At 49.7% G+C, this 27,378-nt stretch overlaps 1 protein-coding gene across 2 annotated transcripts in view; it reads left to right on the top strand.

Annotated features, from left to right (window-relative positions):
• Positions 1 to 26,765, top strand: part of PTCD1 (pentatricopeptide repeat domain 1) — a 49,966-nt gene extending 23,201 nt beyond the window's left edge. For both annotated transcript variants that reach the window (XM_066577265.1, XM_066577266.1), the window contains exons 5-9: positions 13,875 to 13,976; positions 22,205 to 22,786; positions 23,731 to 23,847; positions 25,178 to 25,360; positions 26,523 to 26,765. In XM_066577265.1, coding sequence (XP_066433362.1) covers positions 13,875 to 13,976; positions 22,205 to 22,786; positions 23,731 to 23,847; positions 25,178 to 25,360; positions 26,523 to 26,669 — 1,131 coding nt within the window. In that variant the 3' untranslated portion in view covers positions 26,670 to 26,765. The remainder of the gene's footprint in view (positions 1 to 13,874; positions 13,977 to 22,204; positions 22,787 to 23,730; positions 23,848 to 25,177; positions 25,361 to 26,522) is intronic.
• Positions 26,766 to 27,378: the final 613 nt, after the last annotated feature.

Below are 27,378 nucleotides of genomic sequence, written 5' to 3'. Positions count from 1 at the left end.
TGAAGCTCTACCTCCCTCACGAGATCTCCCCACATCTGTCCCATCAGAAGCTGTAATCCCCTTTACAAGATCCCCCCCCACATCTGTTCCATCAGAAGCCGTACTCCCCTCACGAGATTCCCCCACATCTGTTCCATCATAAGCTGTAATCCCCTCACAATACCCCCCCCCCACCTGTTCCATCTCAAGCCGTGCTCCCCTCATGAGATCCCCTACATCTGTTCCAGAAGAAGTCTTACTCCTTTCACAAATTCCCCCACGTGTTCCATTAGTAGCTGTACTCCCCTCACGAGATCCCCCACATCTGTTCCATCTGAAGCCCTACCTCCCTCACAAGATCCCCCCACATCTGTTCCATCAGAAGCTGTAATCCCCTCACAAGATCCCCCACATCTGTTTTATCAGAAGCCGTACTCCCTTCACGAGATCCCCTACATCTGAAGCTGTAATCCCCTCACATGATCCCTGACATCAGTTCAATTTGAAGCCCTACCTTCCTCACGAGATCCCCCACATCTAATCCATCAGAAGCCGTACTCCCCTCACGAGATAATCCACATCTGTTCCACCAAAAGTCTTACTCCTCTCACAACTTCCCCCATGTGTCCTATTAGTAGCTGTACTCCTCTCACGAGATCCTCCACATCTGTTCCATCAGAAGCCGTAATCCTCTCACAAGATCCCCCTACATCTGTTCCACCAGAAGTTTTACTCCCCTCACAAGTTCCCCCACATGTGTTCAATTAGCAGCTGTACTAATCTCATGAGATTCCCCACATCTGTTCCATCAGAAGCCCCACTCCCCTCATGGGATCCCCCACACCTGTTCCATCTGAAGCCGTAATCCCCTCACGGGATCCCCCAGATCTGTTCCATCAGAAGCAACGCTCCCCTCACAAGATCCCCTGCATATGTTTCACCAGTGGCTGTACTCCCTTCAAGAGATCCCCCACATCTCTTCCATCTAAAGCAGTACTCCCCTCACGAGATCCCCCACATCTGTTCCATCTAAAGCAGTGCTACCCTCATGAGATCCCCCACATCTGTTCTATCAGAAGCCCCACTCCCCTCATGAGATCCTCCACACCTGTTCCATCTGAAGCCGTAATCCCCTCACGGGATCCCCAAGATCTGTTCCATCAGAAGCAGCGCTCCTCTCACAAGATCCCCTACATATGTTCCACCAGTGGCTGTACTCCCTTCAAGAGATCCCCCACATCTGTTCCATCTAAAGCAGTACTCCCCTCACGAGATCCTCCACATCTGTTCCATTAGAAGCCGTAATCCCCTCACGAGATCCCCCACATCTGTTCCATTAGAAGCCGTAATCCCCTCACGAGATCCCCCACATCTGTTCCACCCATGCTCCGCTCCTAAAATATATAGACAAGTTTCTGCTGCAGTTAATCACTGGCCAAACAAGCTGATGATTATCTGCAGTGCCCTCATGTTACCTACCATGTAAGGCTGAAAACAGACATAACCATCCAGTTCAGTCTATTACACTTCCCCCACCTCCCCAAGTGTTGATCCAGAGGAAGGCAAAAAAAAGAGGTAGAAGACAATTTTCCTCCTTTTTTGGAAAAATTACTACTTCCAATCAGGCAATCTAAATATATCACTCACCCTTCTGAGCGGATCAGTGATATAACATGTAATATTGTAACACTCACAAAGATGTCCAGACCCTCTTATACTCTTATATCGTATCACCATCACCGCGTCCTCAGGAGAGAGTTCTATAGTCTCACTGCTCTTACAGTAAAGACCTCCTTCTTGTGTAGAAACCTTCTTTTCTCTAGACGTTGAGAGTGCCCGCTTGTTACAGTCCTGGGTATAATAGATGATGGGAGGGATCTCTGTACTGATCCCTGATATATCTATACATAGTTATTAGAGCGCCCCCTTGTTATAGTCCTGGGTATAATAGATGATGGGAGAGATCTCTGTACTGACCCCTGCTATATTATACATAGTTATTAGAGCGCCCCCTTGTTACAGTCCTGGGTATAATAGATGATGGGAGAGATCTCTGTACTGACCCTGATATATTATACATAGTTATTAGAGCAACCCCTTCTTGCAGTCCTGGGTATAATAGATGATGGGAGAGATCTCTGTACTGACCCTGATATATTATACATAGTTATTAGAGCGCCCCCTTCTTGCAGTCCTGGGTATAATAGATGATGGGAGAGATCTCTGTACTGACCCTGATATATCTACACATAGTTATTAGAGTGCCCCCTTGTTACAGTCCTGAGTATAATAGATGATGGAGAGATCTCTGTACTGACCCCTGATATATTATACATAGTTATTACAGCGCCCCCTTGTTACAGTCCTGGGTATAATAGATGATGGGAGAGATCTCTGTACTGACCCCTGATATATCTATATATAGTTATTAGAGCGCCCCCTTGTTACAGTCCTGGGTATAATAGATGATGGGAGAGATCTCTGTACTGACCCCTGATATATTACACATAGTTATTAGAGTGCCCCCTTGTTACAGTCCTGGGTATAATAGATGATGGGAGAGATCTCTGTACTGACCACTGATATATCTGTACATAGTTATTAGAGCGCCCCCGTGTTACAGTCCTGGGTATAATAGATGATGGCAGAGATCTCTGTACTGACCACTGATATATCTATACATAGTTATTAGAGCGCCCCCCTTGTTACAGTGCTGGGTATAATAGATGATGGGAGAGATCTCTGTACTGACCCCTGATATATTATACATAGTTATTAGAGCGCCCCCTTGTTACAGTCCTGGGTATAATAGATGATGGGAGAGATCTCTGTACTGACCCCTGATATATTATACATAGTTATTAGAGCGCCCCCTTGTTACAGTCCTGGGTATAATAGATGATGGGAGAGATCTCTGTACTGACCCCTGATATATCTATACATAGTTATTAGAGCGCCCCCTTGTTACAGTCCTGAGTATAATAGATGATGGGAGAGATCTCTGTATTGTCCCCTGATATATTATACATAGTTATTAGAGCACCCCCTTGTTACAGTCCTGGGTATAATAGATGATGGGAGAGATCTCTGTACTGACCCCTGATATATCTATACATAGTTATTAGAGCACCCCCTTGTTACAGTCCTGGGTATAATAGATGATGGGAGAGATCTCTGTACTGACCCCTGATATATCTATACATAGTTATTAGAGCCCCCCCTTGTTACAGTCCTGGGTATAATAAATGATGGGAGAGATCTCTGTACTGATCCCTGATAGATCTATACATAGTTATTACAGCGCCCCCTAGTTACCGTCCTGGGTATAATAGATGATGGGAGAGATCTCTGTACTGACCCCTGATATATTATACATAGTTATTAGAGCGCCCCCTTGTTACAGTCCTGGGTATAATAGATGATGGGAGAGATGTCTGTACTGACTCCTGATATATCTATACATAGTTATTAGAGCACCCCCTTGTTACAGTCCTGGGTATAATAGATGATGGGAGAGATCTCTGTACTGACCCCTGATATATTATACATAGTTATTAGAGCGCCCCCTTGTTACAGTCCTGGGTATAATAGATGATGGGAGAGATCTCTGTACTGACCACTGATATATCTATACATAGTTATTAGAGCGCCCCCTTGTTGCAGTCCTGGGTATAATAGATGATGGCAGAGATCTCTGTAACTCTATTTTATTAGAAAAATGAAAAACATAACAAAACAAGCCTTTTGGACTAAGCCAAGAAAACAACTGAAATGTCCAAGACAACGTAAACAGGTTTGCTTCAAACTGTATCCATCGGACTTCCAGTATGCGCCCCCTTCAGACTTGTGTTGTATCCCCGATCTCCCTTGTAAGCCAGATCTTTTCTGGTTAGAGACCTTTTGTTCGGACTCCAGGTGTTCCTCAGGTATGTACCGTCCGTCCGGAAACAATAGAAAAGGATACAATTACTAACGAGGTCATACCCCACCGAGACCGATGCTGCACAAAGATGTGTTACAGAAATTGTAGCAGAAGCCACGGCAGAAGCCGCACCGCCCCATCTCTATTACACCGTGAATATATACATCATTTGTGATCATTATACTCCCCAGAATACACTTTACCGTACACAGTATATATAAGTTTGTTATTTATTTTTCCCATGTAGCCTAAATATAACACCTAAAAACAAAACCGTTTCTCAAGAAGAAAACATAACCCAAATACCCGCCTACAGACACAATGCACAGAAACAGAAACCTTTGTTTTTCTCTCTTTATTTATTTTATATTAATTTTTTTTTTTTTTTAATTATATACACACATTTTTTTTTCCTTTCTTCTTAGTTGATACTAATACGACACCTTATACCCTACATACCACACACCTTATACCCTACATACCGCACCTTATACCCTACATACCGCACACCTTATACCCTACATACCACACACCTTATACCCTACATACCGCACACCTTATACCCTACATACCACACACCTTATACCCTACATACCACACACCTTATACCCTACATACCACACACCTTATACCCTACATACCGCACCTTATACCCTACATACCGCACACCTTATACCCTACATACCACACACCTTATACCCTACATACCGCACACCTTATACCCTACATACCACACACCTTATACCCTACACACCACACACCTTATACCCTACACACCACACACCTTATACCCTACATACCACACACCTTATACCCTACATACCGCACACCTTATACCCTACATACCGCACACCTTATACCCTACACACCACACACCTTATACCCTACATACCGCACACCTTATACCCTACATACCGCACACCTTATACCCTACATACCATACACCTTATACCCTACATACCACACACCTTATACCCTACATACCACACACCTTATACCCTACATACCGCACACCTTATACCCTACATACCGCACACCTTATACCCTACATACCATACACCTTATACCCTACATACCGCACACCTTATACCCTACATACCACACACCTTATACCCTACACACCACACACCTTATACCCTACATACCATACACCTTATACCCTACACACCACACACCTTATACCCTACATACCGCACACCTTATACCCTACACACCATACACCTTATACCCTACACACCACACACCTTATACCCTACATACCACACACCTTATACCCTACATACCGCACACCTTATACCCTACATACCGCACACCTTATACCCTACACACCACACACCTTATACCCTACATACCACACACCTTATACCCTACATACCGCACACCTTATACCCTACATACCGCACACCTTATACCCTACATACCGTACACCTTATACCCTACATACCACACACCTTATACCCTACATACCACACACCTTATACCCTACATACCATACACCTTATACCCTACACACCACACACCTTATACCCTACACACCACACACCTTATACCCTACATACCACACACCTTATACCCTACATACCGCACACCTTATACCCTACACACCATACACCTTATACCCTACACACCACACACCTTATACCCTACATACCACACACCTTATACCCTACATACCGCACACCTTATACCCTACATACCGCACACCTTATACCCTACACACCACACACCTTATACCCTACATACCGCACACCTTATACCCTACATACCGCACACCTTATACCCTACATACCATACACCTTATACCCTACATACCACACACCTTATACCCTACATACCACACACCTTATACCCTACATACCATACACCTTATACCCTACACACCACACACCTTATACCCTACACACCACACACCTTATACCCTACACACCACACACCTTATACCCTACATACCGCACACCTTATACCCTACACACCATACACCTTATACCCTACATACCACACACCTTATACCCTACACACCGCACACCTTATACCCTACATACCATACACCTTATACCCTACACACCACACACCTTATACCCTACATACCACACACCTTATACCCTACATACCATACACCTTATACCCTACATACCACACACCTTATACCCTACATACCACACACCTTATACCCTACATACCACACACCTTATACCCTACATACCACACACCTTATACCCTACATACCGCACACCTTATACCCTACATACCGCACACCTTATACCCTACACACCACACACCTTATACCCTACATACCACACACCTTATACCCTACACACCATACACCTTATACCCTACATACCACACACCTTATACCCTACACACCACACACCTTATACCCTACATACCGCACACCTTATACCCTACATACCATACACCTTATACCCTACACACCACACACCTTATACCCTACATACAGCACCTTATACCCTACATACCGCACCTTATACCCTACACACCGCACACCTTATACCCTACATACCACACACCTTATACCCTACATACCGCACACCTTATACCCTACATACCGCACACCTTATACCCTACATACCACACACCTTATACCCTACATACCCCACACCTTATACCATACACACCGCACACCTTATACCCTACATACCACACACCTTATACCCTACATACCACACACCTTATACCCTACACACCACACACCTTATACCCTACACACCATACACCTTATACCCTACATACCACACACCTTATACCCTACACACCACACACCTTATACCCTACATACCGCACACCTTATACCCTACATACCACACGCCTTATACCCTACATACCACACGCCTTATACCCTACATACCACACACCTTATACCCTACACACCACACACCTTATACCCTACATACCATACACCTTATACCCTACATACCACACACCTTATACCCTACACACCGCACACCTTATACCCTACATACCATACACCTTATACCCTACATACCACACACCTTATACCCTACACACCACACACCTTATACCCTACATACCACACACCTTATACCCTACATACCATACACCTTATACCCTACATACCACACACCTTATACCCTACATACCACACACCTTATACCCTACATACCACACACCTTATACCCTACATACCGCACCTTATACCCTACATACCGCACACCTTATACCCTACATACCACACACCTTATACTCTACATACCACACACCTTATACCCTACATACCGCACACCTTATACCCTACATACCATACACCTTATACCCTACACACCACACACCTTATACCCTACATACCATACACCTTATACCCTACATACCACACACCTTATACCCTACATACCGCACCTTATACCCTACACACCACACACCTTATACCCTACATACCACACACCTTATACCCTACATACCACACACCTTATACCCTACATACCACACACCTTATACCCTACATACCACACACCTTATACCCTACATACCGCACCTTATACCCTACATACCGCACACCTTATACCCTACATACCACACACCTTATACCCTACATACCGCACACCTTATACCCTACATACCGCACACCTTATACTCTACATACCACACACCTTATACCCTACATACCGCACACCTTATACCCTACACACCACACACCTTATACCCTACATACCACACACCTTATACCCTACATACCGCACACCTTATACCCTACATACCGCACACCTTATACCCTACATACCGCACACCTTATACCCTACACACCACACACCTTATACCCTACATACCACACACCTTATACCCTACATACCACACCTTATACCCTACATACCATACACCTTATACCCTACACACCGCACACCTTATACCCTACACACCACACACCTTATACCCTACATACCATACACCTTATACCCTACACACCACACACCTTATACCCTACATACCACACACCTTATACCCTACATACCATACACCTTATACCCTACATACCACACCTTATACCCTACATACCATACACCTTATACCCTACACACCGCACACCTTATACCCTACACACCACACACCTTATACCCTACATACCATACACCTTATACCCTACACACCACACACCTTATACCCTACACACCGCACACCTTATACCCTACATACCACACACCTTATACCCTACACACCATACACCTTATACCCTACATACCGCACACCTTATACCCTACACACCACACACCTTATACCCTACACACCACACACCTTATACCCTACACACCACACACCTTATACCCTACACACCACACACCTTATACCCTACATACCGCACACCTTATACCCTACACACCACACACCTTATACCCTACATACCACACACCTTAATCTACATACCACACACCTTATACCCTACACACCATACACCTTATACCCTACATACCACACACCTTATACCCTACATACCGCACACCTTATACCCTACATACCGCACACCTTATACCCTACATACCGCACACCTTATACCCTACACACCACACACCTTATACCCTACATACCGCACACCTTATACCCTACATACCGCACACCTTATACCCTACATACCACACACCTTATACCCTACATACCACACACCTTATACCCTACATACCACACACCTTATACCCTACATACCGCACACCTTATACCCTACATACCGCACACCTTATACCCTACATACCGCACACCTTATACCCTACATACCGCACACCTTATACCCTACACACCGCACACCTTATACCCTACACACCACGCACATTATACCCTACATACCGCACATTATACCCTACATACCGCACATTATACCCTACATACCGCACATTATACCCTACATACCGCACACCTTATACCCTACATACCACACACCTTATACCCTACATACCACACACCTTATACCCTACATACCACACACCTTATACCCTACACACCACACACCTTATACCCTACATACCACACACCTTATACCATTAAGAAGCCCAAGTTCAGTGCTTACAAGCCCTCTTTTCTTCCTCTATTTACTAAAACAAAAAGCTATCAAGTGAATAGAATAAAATTAGCCCATCACCGGGAAAGGAGACCCCAGGCTAGGGCACTCCAAAAGAAAGACCCCTCCATAGGCGAGAGGTCCTGAGTGCACCCAACCTGTTGAACTCCAAAGAACGCACCTTCACCAGGTCACCGAGGATGTCCCTACACACCACATCCACAGGGAGGATTTTTTGATGCGCCGAAACTAAACACCACGCGTGCCACGTGTAGTACCTAACCACTAGACTAACTAGATATAATGTGCACCTGTCCCGTCCACCCAGATCTCTGAATGCCCCATAGGCCCACTCAGGATAGGAGAGGACAGCCAGCCTAGGCCAACCGATGGAAGCCCCTACCCTTCTGTAGACCTCTGTATTAAAGGGACACTGAAGTAAGAAATGCTCCATAGTTTCCACTACAGAGCCACACTCCTCCCGGGGACAGTCCCTCTCCTCCACCTTTCTGTACTTCAAGTTATTCCTCACATACAACTTACCATGGAAGGAGCGCCAGGCCAAATCCCAAAACTTCAATGGGACCCTTACTGAATTTAACAAAACTAACCCTACCTCTAGGTCCTGACCTGGGCAGTCCCTGAGGGCCAGTGGATTTTGGAAGCAGGTGACCAGAACCCTATTGTCAAGGAACCTCCTTGACAGAGTCCTAATCTCCTCAGCCCCCAAGCCCCAGCGACGGATGACCTTCATGGCGGGAGATGTCCATGGGTTGAACGAAAATCTTTCACACGCCCTCCTGTCTCCCATTCCTGGAAGAAAGGCTGAAACCATGCCTTAGAGGAGACTAACCACAAAGGAGCCCTTCCTGTATTCCAGAAGTTTGCTATATTGGTTTTAAGAAAGGTATTCACTAGGAATACCACGGGGTTGACCGTACACAACCCCCCTAGTCTCCTTGTGCGGTATGTGACCTCTCGCTTTACTAGGTTTAGTCGGTTCCCCCACAACAGCTGGAAGAACAGACTATAGACCTGCGTCCAGAGAGGCTCCAGCAAGATACATACACTGCCCAAATAGATTAACAAACGGGAGCAGGAAAGTCTTGATAAGGCTAACCCTTTCTCTCAGGGACAAAGACCATCCCTTCCACTGGTCAACCTTCTGACTGGCATCTTTCAGTTTACCGTCCCAATTTCTCCCTGGGTAATCACCCTGGCCAAATTGGATGCCTAAAACTTTTGCAAATTCTTGAGGCTCCGGGAGACTGAAATCAGGATCTCCTCCCCCCCAGCCAGAGACTTTCACACTTGTCCCAATTGACTCGGAATCCGGAAGCCTCCGAATACCTAACCACCTCCGACATCACCCATCCAGCCTCCTCCTTGGACGAGACAAAGACAGTGACATCGTCAGCGTAGGCCACCGGCCTTAGTGCAGACTCTGGCCCCTCCAGGCCCATCCTGACCCCCGCCAATGGTCTGCCACTCAACCGCCTTAAAAATGGGTCAACTGCGAACACATATAGCAACGGGCTCAAAGGACAACCCTGGCAGACACCGGACTCCACCCCAAAGGGGCACCCGACCCAACCGTTCACCAGCGGGAAACTCTCAGCCCCTGCATACAAAACTTTAAGCCAATCAATAAACCCTATTGGTAAACCGTATCTCAGAAGGACTGACCAGAGGTACTCATGGTCAACCCTATCAAAGGCCTTGGCCTGATCCTGGTCCAAGGACAGCAAGAACCCTTTCCAATTACCGGCCCAATTTCCCGAAATCCCTCTGAAAAACTAAAGATGTGTGCCTATCATACTGACATCCCTTCAGCAAGGCTTTCACCCTGGAGGCCTCCTCACGGCTGCCCCCAGTCGAGACAATTTGCTCGAGTTTCCTCCTCAAAGCTTGATATAAACGGTACTGGGTCAAACTTCTGAGGTTTGAGAGCTCACGGAAATATTTTCCAACCCGTTTCTTGAAGATCTCCCACCACTCTGACTTACTGTTACAAAGGCTCATCAGTGGAAGCTGGCTCTGCAGAAAATCCTCAAAGGACTGTCTTATTTCCTCCTCCTCCAGGAGTGCCGAATTTAACTTCCATAAACCTCTTCTCATCCGAGGGGTTTCTGAAACATTCAGAGAAAACATAATTAAACAGTGATCGGAGAATTCCACCTCCACCACCAGAATTGGTGAGGAGACAGCCTCCTCCTTTAAATAAAACCTATCTATTCTAGATCTACAACTACCTCTATAAAAAGTGAACCCCGTGTCGCCTGTGGTGTGCCGAACGTGGACATCCACCAGGCGAGCCTCACTCACTATATTATTCAAGGCGACGCTGTCGTAAGCCAACTTGTCTCTGGCACCTCCCCTATCACAGAGCCTCGAGACATTATTGAAGTCTCCGCCAAAGATCACCAGTCGACTCGTAAAAAGAAAGGGCTTGATCCTTATGAAGAGGTCCTTCCTCTCGTTCTTGCTCTGAGGACCATAAATATTTATGAGCCGACGCTCTTGATCTCTCATAAGGACATCCAAGACCAAGCACCTCCCCGTTTCCACCTCGATTACCCGTCTGCATTCAACCGCTGCGGTTTTAAAAAGAACCGTCACCCCGCTATATGGCTTGGATGCAAGAGACCAATAGGACGGCCCATGAGCCAACTCCCTCTTTGCTTTATGGATACTGGCCAGGTCTGTTAGCCTGGTCTCTTGCAAAAACAAAATATCAGCTTCATTCCGGCTGAAAAAATCAAAAATCATAAAGCGAGCCATATCAGACTTAATGCTAGCGACATTAATGGTCGCCAACGTCAACGGGGTGAGTGCCGCCATCAAGGGTGATCGAGTTGGACAGCTCTCTTCTTCACATTACCCGACTCCCCACCAGTAGTGACAGCGGCCCCCCCACAGTGGCCCCCAGCAGTAGTGACAGCGGCCCCCCACAGCGGCCCCCAGCAGTAGTGACAGCGGCCCCCAGCAGTAGTGACAGCGGCCCCCCACAGCGGCCCCCCACAGCGGCCCCCAGCAGTAGTGACAGCGACAGCCCACAGCGGCCCCCAGCAGTAGTGACAGCGCCCCCCCCCCCCCAGCGGCCCCCAGCAGTATGACAGCGACAGCCCACAGCGGCCCCCAGCAGTAGTGACAGCGGCCCCCAGCAGTAGTGACGGCGACATCCCACAGCGGCCCCCAGCAGTAGTGACGGCGACATCCCACAGCGGCCCCCAGCAGTAGTGACGGCGACAGCCCACAGCGGCCGCCAGCAGTAGTGACAGCGCCCCCCCCCCACACAGCGGCCCCCAGCAGTAGTGACAGCGACAGCCCACAGCGGCCCCCAGCAGTAGTGATAGCGGCCCCCAGCAGTAGTGATAGCGGCCCCCCACAGCGGCCCTCAGCAGTAGTGACAGCGGCCCCCAGCAGTAGTGACAGCGACAGCCCACAGTGGCAGCCCACAGCGGCCCCCAGCAGTAGTGACAGCAACAGCCCACAGCGGCCCCCAGCAGTAGTGACAGCGACAGCCCACAGCGGCTCCCAGCAATAGTGACAGCAACCCCCCCCCCCCCCCCCCCCCACAGCGGCCCCCAGTAGTAGTGACTCCCCTGAGTGGCCCCCAGTAATAGTGACACCCCTGAATGGCCCCCAGTAATAGTGACACCCCTGAGCGGCCTCCAGTAATAGTGATACCCCTCAGCATCCCCCCCCCCCCCCTCACTCACTCACAGTTGTGGTGCAGCTCCCAGGGCTGGTGCTGTCCTCTGTCCCGGCGCTCCCAGGCTCGCCGCTGTCCTGTATGCCGGGGCCTGCTGGGCAGGCTTTGCGCTACCTGTGCCTCCGCTCCCAGCCTCAGGCTATCTGCTCGCCGTCCTCCGCCCCCAGCCAATCAGAAGCTGGTGGCGTGAATCAGTCAGGTGACAGGTGTATTATGTCACTACCCCTTACTTCCGGTGGCGACACAATACACCAGTGCCCTCCGAGGAGACGTCGGGGGGAGGATCCCGGCTGCACACTGATGTCACAGTGTGCGCCGGGATCGGCGCTGCTGGCAGCTGAGTGAATGTTGGCAGGGGAGCTGCGGCCCCTGTCGGCATTCACAAGCAGTGGTGCGTGCCAGTAGGGAGGGCTCTGCGTGCCGCAGGTTCGCCACCACTGTTATATACCAACCTTTTATGCGGCACAGTATCAAAGGCTTTGGAAAATCCCCGATACACAAGATCCAGTGAATCCCCGATGCAGTCTAGAACTTACCTCCTCGTAGAAGCTGATCAGGTTGGTGTGACAGGAGCGTCCCCTCATAAACCCATGTGATATGGAGTTGTACAGCTGTTTACTGCGAGGTCCCCTAGGATGGCCTCTCTTAGAAACCCTTCAGACCTGTTGTGATTGGTGAACATTAGGTATTGGTGATGTCATCGCTGCTGCAGGAAGTGATGTCATCGCTGCTGCAGGAAGTGGAGGGGCGCGTGGGATCGGGCACTCTGAATGGCGGATGATGAGAGTATGCCTGTTACACGGGCCGATGTCACCGCTAAGGTCGTCCACACGCGTGCAGAGTATTCAAACAAGCGCTTGCCGGCGGCTCGCAGGCTTCTCATCCTAAGGGAAGAGCTGAGCGGGGAGCGCTTACACGGAACGACAAGCCAGCGAGACAACGAGGGTTTTAGGCAGATTAAACAGCTGTGAATGCCAAGTCCTTCAGACGTAAAGCCAGACATGCATCGCCAGCCGTCATGGACACGATGACCGCTTTGTATCAGGTGGAGGGAGCTGTTACCCCCGCCCATCCCCCAGACGCCGCATGTAATAATTCTGCTCCGGCTCATACCTTGTGGCCTGGAGCATGCGGCATTAACCATTGTGCTACTGCTGGCCCCCGGCTCCTCTGTATTAGGTGGTCTGTGATGTCATGGTGGGACATCGCTTCTGACTCTTCTCTTATCTGACTTTCAGGAAATCGCACAAAAGTTCGGTGTAACGAGTCCTGACACGCTGAACGTTCTGCTGATGGGCTGCATAAAGGATGAGGAGCGCGGCTTCCCGTATGCCTTGCAGGTATTGATTGAAGCGCCACACCGTCACTGAGCGCAGCACCACCTGACCGCTCATGAAACACCGTGGGGTCCCGGGTGGTGAAGGAAGTGCGGTGTTTTCTGAAATCACCAAATTTGACTGTATTTTGGATGGGGAATCCCAGCGTGTGTGAACGTCCCTTAGGGGGCGCTCACACCCACTGATCTGCAGTAAATCAGTGCCGAGTCAGAAATTTGAAACTTAAAAAAACACAAGACCATCTGAGCAGAGAGACAAACACTAAATCAGTCCACTGAGCTGAGGAATGTGACAGTTTTATGACGTCTGCTATGACTAATGCACACATCAGAAGATAGAAATACTACCTCAGCAGCACCACCTATTGGATCTAAACAGTCTTACAATCAATTTCAGAATTTTTATGAGAAAAACCAATACAATGTACTGAAAAACTTTTAAAAAGTTCTAACTGGAGTAAAATGAAAAAAAAAACACAAAAACCCGAAATTTTGTTTGTACGGCCCACAAACTGCACCAGAAATGAGCGGACGATGCCATTCTACTTGTTGGTGCGATGACTGTGATACCGGACTTATGTCGTGGTCTTTTTGCTGCACTACTTGTGTTTTTTTTCAGACCTTTCTTTATTTTCTAACCCCCTTCTGCGCTCAGTCTCCACCCACACAGCTCTACGCGGGCTCATTCCTTGCGGGGCGTCCTGTTGTTTGCGTCAGTACATTTTCTCGTGGTCTCAGTGGGAGGTGGTAACAGTCGCTCATTTTACCGAGCATTCCCAGGTATAGTTGCCCTCAGCAGGCTCTGTAGTCGATCTTGTGTGAATACTGTGTACGTTGACCCGCACCATCTTTCCCAAACCTTATTGAATTTTTCGGGGCATTTTCTATTTTTGTAGACTATTTTTTCGTATGGCAAAATGGCGTTAATAATATTTTGCCATTTCGAGAGTGTCGGAGGACGTCTGTCCATCCAACGTAGGGCTATTGCTTTGCGGGCAAGGAATAATACTTTGGTAAGGAATATCCTGTCGTGGTGTTGCCATTGTTCTTCATCTAGAAGGCCTAATAAGCACACTGCTGGATTGTGTGGTACTGGTATACCCATCCATTGGGTTAGGAATTCTGCGACCTCTCCCCAGTACGTATAGATATCTGGGCAGCTCCATATTAGGTGCTCTGCACCGATGGCACTGGTTTGTGGGTGTCCTATTCATTTTATATAGTCTGGTCGGTGTTAGGTAGCATTGGTGTAGGATGTATAGTTGTGTTAGTTTATTATTTGCGGCTGGTGATACCGTAGTGTATGTGGACATTGCAGACTCCCAGTCCTCACTAGTGAGAGTGGGAATAAGCTCTCTCCATTTCTCCACCACCGCCATCGGCGTGTCAGGGATCTTGGATTGTAGTAAGTGTGTGTACAGCACCGATATCAGGCCTTTGGGTCCTTGGGTGCGAAGTATGCCTATTAATGGATATTGTGAGAAGGGTTGTCTGGGCTCTGGGAATTGTGTTGTCAGAGCGTGCCTGAGTTGTAGGTATCTAAAGAAGCCCTCTCTTGGGATTTGATATAGTTGTTGTAATTGTTCGAAGGAGGCCAGTACTTGGTCAATGTATAGATGTTCCAGTGTGGTGATTCCTAGATTTATCCAGAACTGTTTATCCGGTAGGTTCATCAGGTGCAGCAATGCTCTATTGTCCCATAAGGGGGTCTCCAGAGGGGTGTCGTCTTGCTTAGTCAGTGTTTTGCATGTCTGCCACACGTTAACTGCAAGTCTATGGATTGGAAGCATCTGCTTAGTCAGTCCTGGTTTTTCCAGGAGGACCCAGAGTGATGCCTCCGAAAGGAGGACCATCAAGTGGTGCTCGGAGTTTGGGAGAGGAGAGCCCGATAACCAGTGACGGATATATCTCACCTGCCCCGCTAGGTAGTAAAGTTTGAGGTCTGGTAGCGCCATTCCTGCCATTTCCTTGGGTCGCTGTAGGGTGTCCATGCGGAGTTTCGCTCTGGAGTTCCCCCAAATGAATTATGTTATTAGGGAGTTAGTTTTTTTGAAGAACTTTTGTGGTATGTCTGTTTCTGCGTGCTCTAAGCAGTATAGGTACTTGGGGAGTATTATCATTTTAATAAGGTTTATTCTCCCCGCTACAGATAGTGGTAAGGAGCTCCAGTTTTTTAATTTCAGTTGTTGGGTTGCCAATAAGGGGGTGATGTTTAGATCTAGGCTCTGAGTGTGATCTCTGGTGATGTGTATCCCTAGGTATTTGAATTTAGGAGTGACTTGTAGTTTACAAAATACGTCTCCCATTTGCCATCCCTCTGGTCTTAGGGGCATAAAAGTGGATTTTTGCCAATTGATGCACAGGCCTGAGAAGTTCCTGAATTCATCTATTAGTGAGATGGTCAGCGGCAGGGCATTCTTGGGGTCCGACATGTATAGTATTAGGTCGTCTGCGTATAGGCCTATTCTATCTTCTCTGGGTCCTATCTGGATGCCCCTATATGATGCGTGTTGTCGGATTCTCAGAGCCAGCGGTTCTATTGCAATTGCAAACAGGAGGGGGGAAGTGGGCATCCCTGTCGGGTTCCTCTGTGGAGTGAGAAGGAGGTGGAGGTCAGGCCGTTTACTACTACTCTGGCTGTCGGAGACTTATATAGAATAGAGATCCACTTGATAAATGAGTCTCCGAATCCAAATCTCCGTAGGACCTCCATCAAATATGGCCATTCAACTGAATCGAATGCCTTAGCCGCATCTAGTGAGGCCAAGGCCCAATCTGACCTCCACCTCCATCCCACCTGTGTAATCACCTGCGTCCTTCTGATGTTGTCTGATGTAGACTTTCCTGGGATAAAGCCAGATTGATCGGGGTGTATTATTTCCTTAATGGCTTGGTTTAGGCGAGATGCCAATATTTTAGTGAGGATTTTGTAGTCTGTATTTAATAAGGATATTGGTCTATACGAACCACAATCTTCTGGGTTTTTATCTGGTTTATCTGACTATATTGGCTTCTAACATTGACTCTGGGAGTTGTTTTTTATCGAATATATATTTATATAGGGAGAGCAGGTGCGGCATTATTTCCTTTTTATAATGCAGATAGACCTCCACTGACAGTCCATCTGGGCCTGGAGTCTTGTTTTTTGCCATATCATTTATTGCCTCTTCTATCTCTTCCTCTGTAATGGGAGAGTCTAATAGGGACTTAGAAGTATCTTGCAATACTGGGAATGTTATGTCAGCTAGATAAGACTCTAGTTCTGCAGGTGAGTAGTCGATTCGCGATTGGTAGAGGTCGTCATAGAATTGCTGAAACCTGTCTAGGATGTCTTTTGGGTCTGTGAGCGTTATTCCTTCGGCTGATTTAATTCTTAGGACGGACGGTGGGGCGGTCTCCTGTCTTGCCATGTAGGCTAGTAGTTTGCTGGACTGGTTTCCTAATTCAAAAAAGGATTGCCGGGTAAAGAAAAGGTTTCTCTGGGCTTTTTCTTTTAGGTATATTAGATAATCTCTGCCCGTCTGAAGCCATCTATCTTTTTTGGTATCTGTTGGGTCGGCGATAAATTCCTTTTCTAGTTGTTGACATTGCTCTGCTAGAAGTTCTCCTTCCCTTGCGGTGGCTTTTTTAATAAAGGAGATTGAGGATCTAAAGCAACCTCTGAGATACGGTTTAAATGCCTCCCACACAAGCATTATATCTGTGTGCGCCTCGTAGTATATCTGGATCTGGTCCAGTATGCGGTCATTGGGGCCGAATAGCGAGAGCCAGAATGGGTGCACCTTTAGTCTCTTAATTGTGGCCGGGCCTGGGTTTTTAAGGGCCATGCGGATTGGTGAGTGGTCTGAGATCCCTCGGTGGAGGAACTCTATGGATTCAATTTTGGGAAATAGTGAGGGGGACCCAAATATATAGTCTATACGGCTTAGCGCATGGTTGTGGGCTGCGTGACAAGTAAACTCTTTTTGTTGTGGGTGGAATATGCGCCATAGATCTAGCCATCCCGTCACTGATATAATAGAGGCTAGGCGGGTCATGTTTGTGTCTCCCTCCCTCCGAGCACCACTTCCGAATCTGTCCATAGTGGGATTCATTACCATGTTCCTATCTCCCATACAGACGACCGTTGCGTCTGGCGAGGATGATGCGAACTGGATGCCGTCTGCTAAGATGGCTGTTATAGCAGCACAAAAGGACGTATGGGTCGTTATTGATTCTGGCCCTCACAAAGACGTATCTACCCTCCGGGTCTCTCCTAAGTTGTTCCAGCTCCCATCTGAGCGACCTTCCTATTAATAGGGACATCCCTCTGGAGTAGGATGTGTGGCATGAATGAGCAGACCACTGTATCCACGGCTTCGACAGGGCTTTCGTAGTTTCAGGTGTCAGGTGGGTCTCCTGCAGGCACAGCACATGTGGTCGCCAGGAGCGTACTAAAGAATTTATTGCTGATCACATTCTACCTGTCTCGAAGTCGCTTTTTGATTCCGAAGAATGATTCTCGCTGTTTTTGGAGGTCCGCTGAGAAATCTGCTAAGATGGAAACTGTGGCATTGTCATAGCGCAGAGGTCCTCCTTTTCTTGCAGCTTGTAGGATTATATCTCTATCACGAGAGTTGAGTAGTTTAGCCAGTAAGGGCCTAGGTGGTGTGCCTGGTATGGGCGGCTTCATGGGCACCCGGTGGGCTCGCTCAATCACAAAGACTTGTGACAGTCCGGCATTGGGAAAGGTTTCGCGGAGCCATCGTTCCATAAATTCTTCGGGTCGCTGCCCTTCAGCTCGTTCTGGTAGACCCACTACACACAAGTTATTCAGTCGTGAGCGGTTTTCGAGATCGTCCGCTTTTTGTCTCCAGTACTCAGCTTTCTGTGTGAGGTCTCGTATTGCGGCCGACATTGGAGAGACGGAGTCATCTAGTGCAGAGATCCTGTCTTCCGTATTAGTAACCCGTTCTCTTAGATTTTGAAGGTCTTGTCTCAATAGGCTCACGTCCATTTTTACTTCGTCGATTTTTGCCAGTGAGAGTGGCCGTGGACGTTTGTATTGCGGATAGAAGTTGTTGGATAACTGTTGCAAGGTTTGGACCGTGCCCTCTGGTGGGCCTGGGCTGCCGCTCTTTGCTACTGATGTTCCTGCCGTGGCGGGCGTAGTGGGTTCAGGGCCGGGACCTCCCTGTGTTTCTTCAGCTCTCCCCTTCTACTTGTGGCCGGTGTTACCTTTAGTATAGTAGCGGCGGCGCCGCGGGTCCGTCGCCGGCGCCTTCTCCGCCTCGGATTCTGCAAGGTTGTTGCAGGCGGCCCGGTCTCTCCCCTCTTTTTTTCGCTTCGGCCTCGCGGCCGGTGTTGGCTTTCAGACGGCGGTGGCAGCGGTCGTGGCGGGTCTGCCGCCTGTGTCTCCTCCGCCTCGGATGTTGGGGGTTGCTGCAGACGGCCCGGTCTCCCCCCTCCTCTCGCCTCGGCCCCGCGACCGGCGTTACTCGCTAGATGGCGGCGGCAGCAGCCGCGGACCCACCACCGGTGCCTCCCCCATCCCAGGTGCTGCGGGATTGTTACAGGTGGCTCGGCCTCTCCCCTCTTCACTTCGGCCTCGCGGCCGGCGTTGATCTCAAGATGGCGGTGGCAGCGGCTCGGGTCCGCCGCCGGTGTTTTCCCTGCTGCGGATGTCGCGAGGCCGTTACAGGTGATTCGGTCTCCTCTCCCCTCGTCCCGGTTGATGTGCTGGTGGGTCCAGGGGCCCTCAGGATGATTGCAGGATGTTGATTATGCCGGCTTGAGCAGGAGCTCTCCTTACATGCGGCCGGTCTTCTCGGCTGCTTGGCCATCCCCCCCCCCCCCCCCATACATATGACTTTTTGATCACTTTTTATTACGTTTTTTCTGGGAGACAGACTGGTCATGTGACGTTCCCCCTGCGGGGTACATCATGCATTATTCTGATAGATCGGACTTGTACGGATGCGGCGATAACAAACGTGTTGTTGATTTATGATGTTGATTCTTTTATTTAGCCTGACCAATGACCTGTGAACACCGTTCATTAATGACCACTTACCGGTGGAGGATCTGCAGTGTTTCCGCCACGTGGAGACATACCCTATAGGTTACATAAACCTACCCGTACAGTGTCCAGTCAGCGCGGCGTGTAACGGTGATGGTGAAGTAGTTGCACAATCCCTTTTGTTGTTCCTTTTATGAAGCAGGTTAACGGCGAGCCGACTGGATACGTTGTACACTCCGCTTACAATGTCCCCCGGGGGATGTATGACCTGCTGTTGGTTATCCATGATGGCCGGCATCCTCTTCTGACTAATGTCCTGATTGGGTGGCCAGTCAGTAGTACAGCGCTAGTCTAATACAACCAATGAACTGTTGGAAGACCGCAGCAGTTATTGTGGGTGCATTAAAGGGTTAACGGCACAGAAGCCCAACAGCAGGTGCTAGAGGCCCCCCCTGTGCCCAGGGACCACAGGATCACTCTGACCCCTCAGTCACGTTACAATAGGGGAGACCTCCCCAATAATGTCACTTTTTTTTACTGTCGTTTGTTGTAGAATTCAGAAAAATTTGACTTATTATTTATTTTGCTGGGAATGATTGAGAACGATGATTCCACCCCTTGTGTTGCCCTTGTGTTTCTCTGGTGCTGCCATCTGGTAGACGTGCTCGGCTCCCGTTATGGCACCACATTCATAGGAGCGCTGTGGTTTACGCACCTGCTCTCCGGGTGGCGCCACACCGTGGGGTCGGGCGGTTTTCTTTCTGCCGGCAGAGCTTGAATCCTCCGTGATTGATATTACATATCTTATCGCGCGGGCTGATATGGGTGTGGCCAATGACATGCAGCTTATCTATAGCCTTGTGTAACAGGAAACAGCTTTGCCTTTTCTTCGGTAGAAATGTTTAGATACTGTGATCAGCAATGACTGCAGCATCCACGGGGTTAAACGGTGCAGAAGAGGGATTAGATGAGCAAGTCCTCATCATTGCACCCCCTTTTTTGGGGAAGGGATAAGGGTCCCATGTGCCGGATAGTGTTAGGGCAGCAGTATGCAGCCCTAGGCTCTCACTCATGACCTGAAGCTTGCCGGTTCGATCCCCCCACGGTTCAGGCAGCTGAAGGTTGACTCGGCCTTCCATCCTTCCGAGGTCGGTAAAGTGAGCACCCAGCTTGGTGGGGGGTAATAGATGACTGTGGGAGACGATGGCAAACCACCCCACAAAAGCAGTCTGCCAAGAAAACATCACAACATGATGTCACGCTAGGGGTCAGCCATGATTCAGTGCTGCCCTCTTGGACCAGGGGGATATACTGGAGAATCACGGAGCCCCTCTGCTGCCCGCTGGTCCTCGCTCCCTCTTCCTCACTGAAATGACTGCTGTACATTGCAGCTTTCTGGCCCCACCTCCCGCGGCGGTAACACCGGTTCTATCGGTCATACTGCAGGAGCGATCAAAGCATTGCATGTTAAAGTCCCCCAGGGGGACTTCAAAGTAATATAAAAAAATAAAAAAAAGTTATAAAAGTTTAAATCCCCCCCCCCCTTTTGCCATATCTATTATTAAAAAACCAAAATCATACAATAAAAATACATATTTGGTATCGCCGCGTCCGTAAAATTCCGCTCTATCAAAGTAGCGCATTATTTTTCCTGCACGGTGAACGTCGTCCGAAAAAAAAAAATATAAAGAACGCCGGAAATACACTTTTTCAGTCACCCTGTCTCCCAGAAAAATTTGTATGTATTCCAAATTGGTGCTATCGGAAACTACAGGACATCCCGCAAAAAATGAGCCCTCGCTCAACGGCGTCGACGGAAAAATAAAAAAGTTATTGTGCGCAGAAGATGCAGCAAAAAATAATCGAAAAAAATTAAATGTCTTTGAAAAAAAAAAGTGTAGTATAGTAAAAAAAAAAAACCTACACAAGTTTGGTATCGCAGTAATCGTACCGACCCGCAGAATGAAGCTATCATGTCGCTTTTGTTGCCGTAGAAACAAGACGCACTAAAAGATGGCGGAATGTTGTTTTTTTTATTTTCCTCCACTTAGAATCGTTTAAACGTTTTTCAGTCCATTATACGGTCCTTTAAATGGACCCTGTAACGCACCCTTATGGGTGGATGGTCATGTCTCCTGCTCTGTCCCATCACACATCATCGCCCCCTCCAGCTCTCTTTGCGACGTTGCGCTATTTCTGCTTCCGTCTTGTTGTCATGCGGTTTTGTCTTCCAGGTTTGGAGGCAGATGCTGCGGATGGGTGTAACGCCGGATATAAACACCTATAACTTGCTTCTTCGCGCCACCAGGGATTGCGGCATTGGCGATGCTGCTGCGGCGGTGCTGCACGCACTCCTGCAGTCCGCGGAGCTGGAGCCTCTGAGTTTAGCTGCAGGCGGCGGCCATGGAGGGACTGGGATGCCGCAGCTCTCGGACAGCGGCAGTGATGCCTCACTTCTAGATATAACCGCCGATCCTCCCCCCAGCCCGCCCCCCCCTGGTATCCCGAAGATGCCAAACTTCTTGGAGCTGTCCATAAGTACTGACTCAATGCTGTCACTTGCGGACGCCCGCACCCCATCCGACAGACTGGCCATGATTGGGGACTTGGAGGGCGTTCTTCAAAAGATGAGCGAAGACCACGTCTGTCCGACCATACAGACCTTCACACTCTTGGCTGAAGTAGTGACCCCAGACAAGCTGTCGGCAGCCGCGCTGCTCGCCATTATGGACACCCATGGAATACGGCCCGATCTGATCTTTTTTAACACGTTGGTGTTGCAGAGGAGTAAAACTCTAAACCTGAAGTCGGCTCTGGTAGGTACTTGTAGACACTTACATACTGGATCCAACTTAGGCTACTCCTTGCAGAATAGCCGATGGTACCGATACAATGGTTTGGTAGTCACAAGGATACGGTCTATGAAGGGGTTGTCAGGACCGGCCTCAGACTAGATGGCACACCGGTCATAAGAAAATGCCTGTATATTGCACTGATAGGCAGTCTGTCTGTAAGAAGGCAGCCTACACACACCTGTGCCGGAACCGGGCTCATTGCCTAGACGCGGCGCCGGGACCAGGCTCATTGCCTAGACGCGGCGCCGGGACCCGAGGCGTTTGCCTAGACGCGGCGCCGGGACCCGAGGCGTTTGCCTACACACACCTGTGCCGGAACCGGGCTCATTGCCTAGACGCGGCGCCGGGACCCGAGGCGTTTGCCTAGACGCGGCGCCGGGACCCGAGGCGTTTGCCTAGACGCGGCGCCGGGACCCGAGGCGTTTGCCTAGACGCGGCGCCGGGACCCGAGGCGTTTGCCTAGACGCGGCGCCGGGACCCGAGGCGTTTGCCTAGACGCGGCGCCGGGACCCGAGGCGTTTGCCTAGACGCGGCGCCGGGACCCGAGGCGTTTGCCTAGACGCGGCGCCGGGACCCGAGGCGTTTGCCTAGACGCGGCGCCGGGACCCGAGGCGTTTGCCTAGACGCGGCGCCGGGACCTCGACCATTGTGAGAGCACCACTGGGCTCACAGCAGCGCCTGTGCCAGCTATGGAGTGGGCTCGTCTCCTGAGAGGGACCGCCTGCCATACCTATAAGGTGAGACTGATTCCATCAGTACAGAAGGTGATTGGAGAGGCGGGTCCTGGAGGGCCACACAAGGGGTAGTACAAGGCTGACTGACTTGTAGGAATGGTCTTCTGCGTAAGTGTAGTCACCACCACCACTTCTTACCTTCTACTTACAGTCTATATGGTTTCTTTCCAGGAACTCCTGCCTACAATGGCGCAGAGAGGGATTGCACCGAACACGCACACCTTCTGCAATCTCGCTAGGGCGTGCCTTAAGAAAGAAGATGGTTTACAGCTCCTGGAAGACATGGCGGTAGAGATGTGCATCGCTTGCTTGCATTGTGTCTCCGGCGCTCGGAGGGTGTTGTAGTTTAGGAAGATCTTGTTACGTTAAGGCTCATTTACACACAATGATTAGCGCTCAAAATTCGTTCAAACAACCTAATTTGAGTGATAATCATTGCATGTGAATGCGGGGATCCTTCCACTTATTGTTTGAACGAGGATTTTAAGGTGAACTTAAGGCTCATTTACACGCAACGATAATGTTTCAAACGATTGAAAGATCGTACGAACTATTAGCATAAAGTGTTAATGGTCAGTAATATACATCAACACTGTATCATCTTCATTTGCATGTAAATGAGCCTCCAGGAGCTTTTTGCAGAGCCCAGTGTGTGATAGCTGCACTGTTCTACTCGCGTCTCCTGGCAGATTACAATGTAATCTGCTGACTCCCCGCGGAGAACACAGCCTGCAGTCTACTGGAGATAAATGCAAACTGCTTCCTCTTCAGTAGCAATGAAAAGTGAACTGTGTTTACATGTAACATTGTCCATGCAGTCCAGCCTGTCTCTCCTCCTGTGTTGTTGATCCAGAGGAAGGCAAAACCCCAAGAGCAGGAGCCAATTAGCCCATCAGGGGGAAATCCTTCCCGAATCCCTAATGGCAATCAGACTAATCCCAGGCCCAACCTCTGATAGTTCCTACCTGACACCACGACCCGGATCACCAACCCGCTGGTCACCTAATGTCTATATCCTGTAATATCACAGAAAGACACCAAGTCCCCTTTTAAACTCCTCTATGGATCCTGCCCTCACCACGTCCTCAGGCAGAGAGTTCCACAGTCTCACTGCTCTTACAGTAAAGAACCCCCTTCTGTGTTGGTGATGAAACCTGCTTTCCTCTAGACGTAGCGGATGCCCTCTTGTTACCGTCATGGTCCTGGGTATAAACAGATCGCGGGAGAGATCCTTGTATTGTCCCCTCATGTACTTATACATAGTTATTTGGTCGCCTCTTAACCGTCTTTTTTCTAGAGTAAATAGTCCCAATTTGGATAGCCTCTCTGGGTATTCCAGTCCCGTCATTCCAGGTATTAGTTTAGTTGCCCTTCTTTGTACCCCTCCAGCACTGTGACATCCTTCCTGAGCCCCGGTGACCAGAACTGTACGCAGTATTCCATGTGAGGCCTGACAAGTGCCTTATATAGAGGGGGGATAATGTTCTCGCCCCTCGCCCCTATACCTCTTTTAAAAATCTTTCAGTCGTTCAGTCTTTTGAAGCATGATTGTTGCGTGTAAACGAGCCTACGCTCTGCGCCTGATGTTTGTGCTTCTCTCTGCTGACTTGCCTAACAGGTTGCCGGGTTCCACCCGAATAACAACGTGTACAGCACGCTGATCCATGCGGCCATCAAGAGGCGCGACTACGAATACCTGACCAACATCCTGCGGGACATGAGGAACAGGAGCGTCGCTCCTAATGAAGTTGTGATCCGTCAGCTGGAGTTTGCAGCACAGTATCCACCAAGTTATGATCGAGTGAGTATCTGAGCAAGCGCGGCTCTAGCGCCATCCCCCCCGGATCACTGGAGCCCACGCACTGCCTCGATGTCTACAGCCCCGTGCGCTCTTGTGGACACCGGGGGGTGAGGGTCCCAAGACAACAAACCGGAGCGGCAGCAGTAGTATGGTGCAAAAGATATAAACGATCTGCCAAGCATACGCAGGGCGGGCGACACGTGCATTGGATCATGGAAGAGCAGAGCCCTTGTTCTGGTTGTTGCACTGCTGCTGCCGCCGAGGAGCAACTGGGAGGGAAAGTTCTGCCAACTTGCTAAGGGGGCGCCGCTCACACTTCGGTATCGTTGTGGTTTGGGTGCGCTCCTGCATGCAGCGCCACCAGCAGGATCAGGCGGCCACGCTGCAGTGCCACAGGGAACTGAATCCATTCTGTGCGCCAAAGGCCCATGGCGTGCTCTGTCACAGGGATCCCTTCTACAGACGGGGTGGGCTGCTGCCCCCCTTACCCCATACTGATAATGTGTTGGCCCAGGGAAACCAAGAATAATCACTATGGGACAATGGAAAAAATAAAGTGGGAAAAAAGATTAAAAAAAAAAAAGTTGCATCCCGCCCCCAAAACGTGGGGACTTCTACTAACCTCATCCACCAATGTCAGACTTCCTGTGTGAAGTGAACACACTTGGCGGGAGCGTCCGAATCTTGTGCAGAATGAATGTTACACAAAGGTTGTCGTACAACATAGATTGGTAACAGAAGAAGCCGTTCTGACCCGTCTGCTTCCATCAGGTGACCAGAACTGGCGCTCCTGGTCTGTAGTGACAGCAGAAGTCTGGTGAGCGCTGCAGTCACTCCAAACTCATGGCGTCCAGGATGTGAGCCCTGATGGCAGGAGACCCCAGACCCCATTGTCAGCAAAGCTGTGCGTGAGCTGCGCTATAATTTCCTAATACTTACTGGTCAGTACAGACCGGCAGCACCAACAGGAGGCAGGAGTAATGCTTATTTTATTGCATGGCCACCCCTTGCACTCTCCTCCAGCACCTCTTGCTGGCCTACCCCAACTCTATATGCCTCTGTCCCGGCGTTCAGCTCCCCCGCGGTATCCCAGGAGGCTGCAGCTGGGTATGGCACACCTGACCAGTCTGCTTCAGACTAACCGTGGTTATTTCCCTTCCAGTACCGCAGGAAGAACGTATTCTTAGAGAAGATAGACGGCTTCCGGGGCTACTACAACCGCTGGCTGGAGTGGATGGGCGCCGAGGAGAGCCAGCATCCGTGGCAGAAGTACCGCACCAAGGCGCACAGTGATGCCAGCACCAGTTAACCGGCGTGTATACACTGACGGATCGGCCCCTCGGCCTTCTGGGGACACAAACTGTTTACAACATCGTGTTACATAAATGTACATTACTAATTGGAAGAGATTATTGTTAGGCACTGGGAACAAATGAGAAGTGACAGCGGCGCCTCCAGCAGGGGGGTCCGCCGCCGGTGACAGCAGAGCCTCTGGGGGGTGGGGGGGTCCGGTGACAACAGCGCCTCCAGCAGGGGGGTCCGCCGCCGGTGACAGCGGCGCCTCCAGCAGGGGGGTCCGCCGCCGGTGACACCAGCGCCTCCAGCAGGGGGGGTCCGCCGCCGGTGACAGCAGCGCCTTCAGCACGAGGGTCCGCCGCCGGTGACAGCAGCGCCTCCAGCAGGGGGGTCCGCCGCCGGCGACAGCAGCGCCTCCGGGGGGCCCGCCGCCAGCTGTACTCCACTCCTGTAGAACGGCGCTTCACTGTATTTATCCGCAAGCACGTGGCGGTCGGGGCCCGTTGGGGAGAATGAGGGTCCGCGCACACCTCTGCGGCTGTAGGGGCTTCGGGCCACATTCTACAGGGAGGTCCGGCTGTTTCTGCTATTTTTTCTTACAATTATTTGCCTCATTTTATTTTTAAAATCTGTGGCTATAAAACCTTGGTTTACAGCGAGCGCGGGGGTCCGGGCAGACTGAGGCCCCCCATGTGTAACTACGTGCCGCTGCTCTAATGGGC

This window comes from Eleutherodactylus coqui, chromosome 8 (assembly GCF_035609145.1).
Source record: "Eleutherodactylus coqui strain aEleCoq1 chromosome 8, aEleCoq1.hap1, whole genome shotgun sequence".
Taxonomy (NCBI): domain Eukaryota; kingdom Metazoa; phylum Chordata; class Amphibia; order Anura; family Eleutherodactylidae; genus Eleutherodactylus; species Eleutherodactylus coqui.
This window is presented reverse-complemented; position numbering and strand designations above follow the sequence as displayed.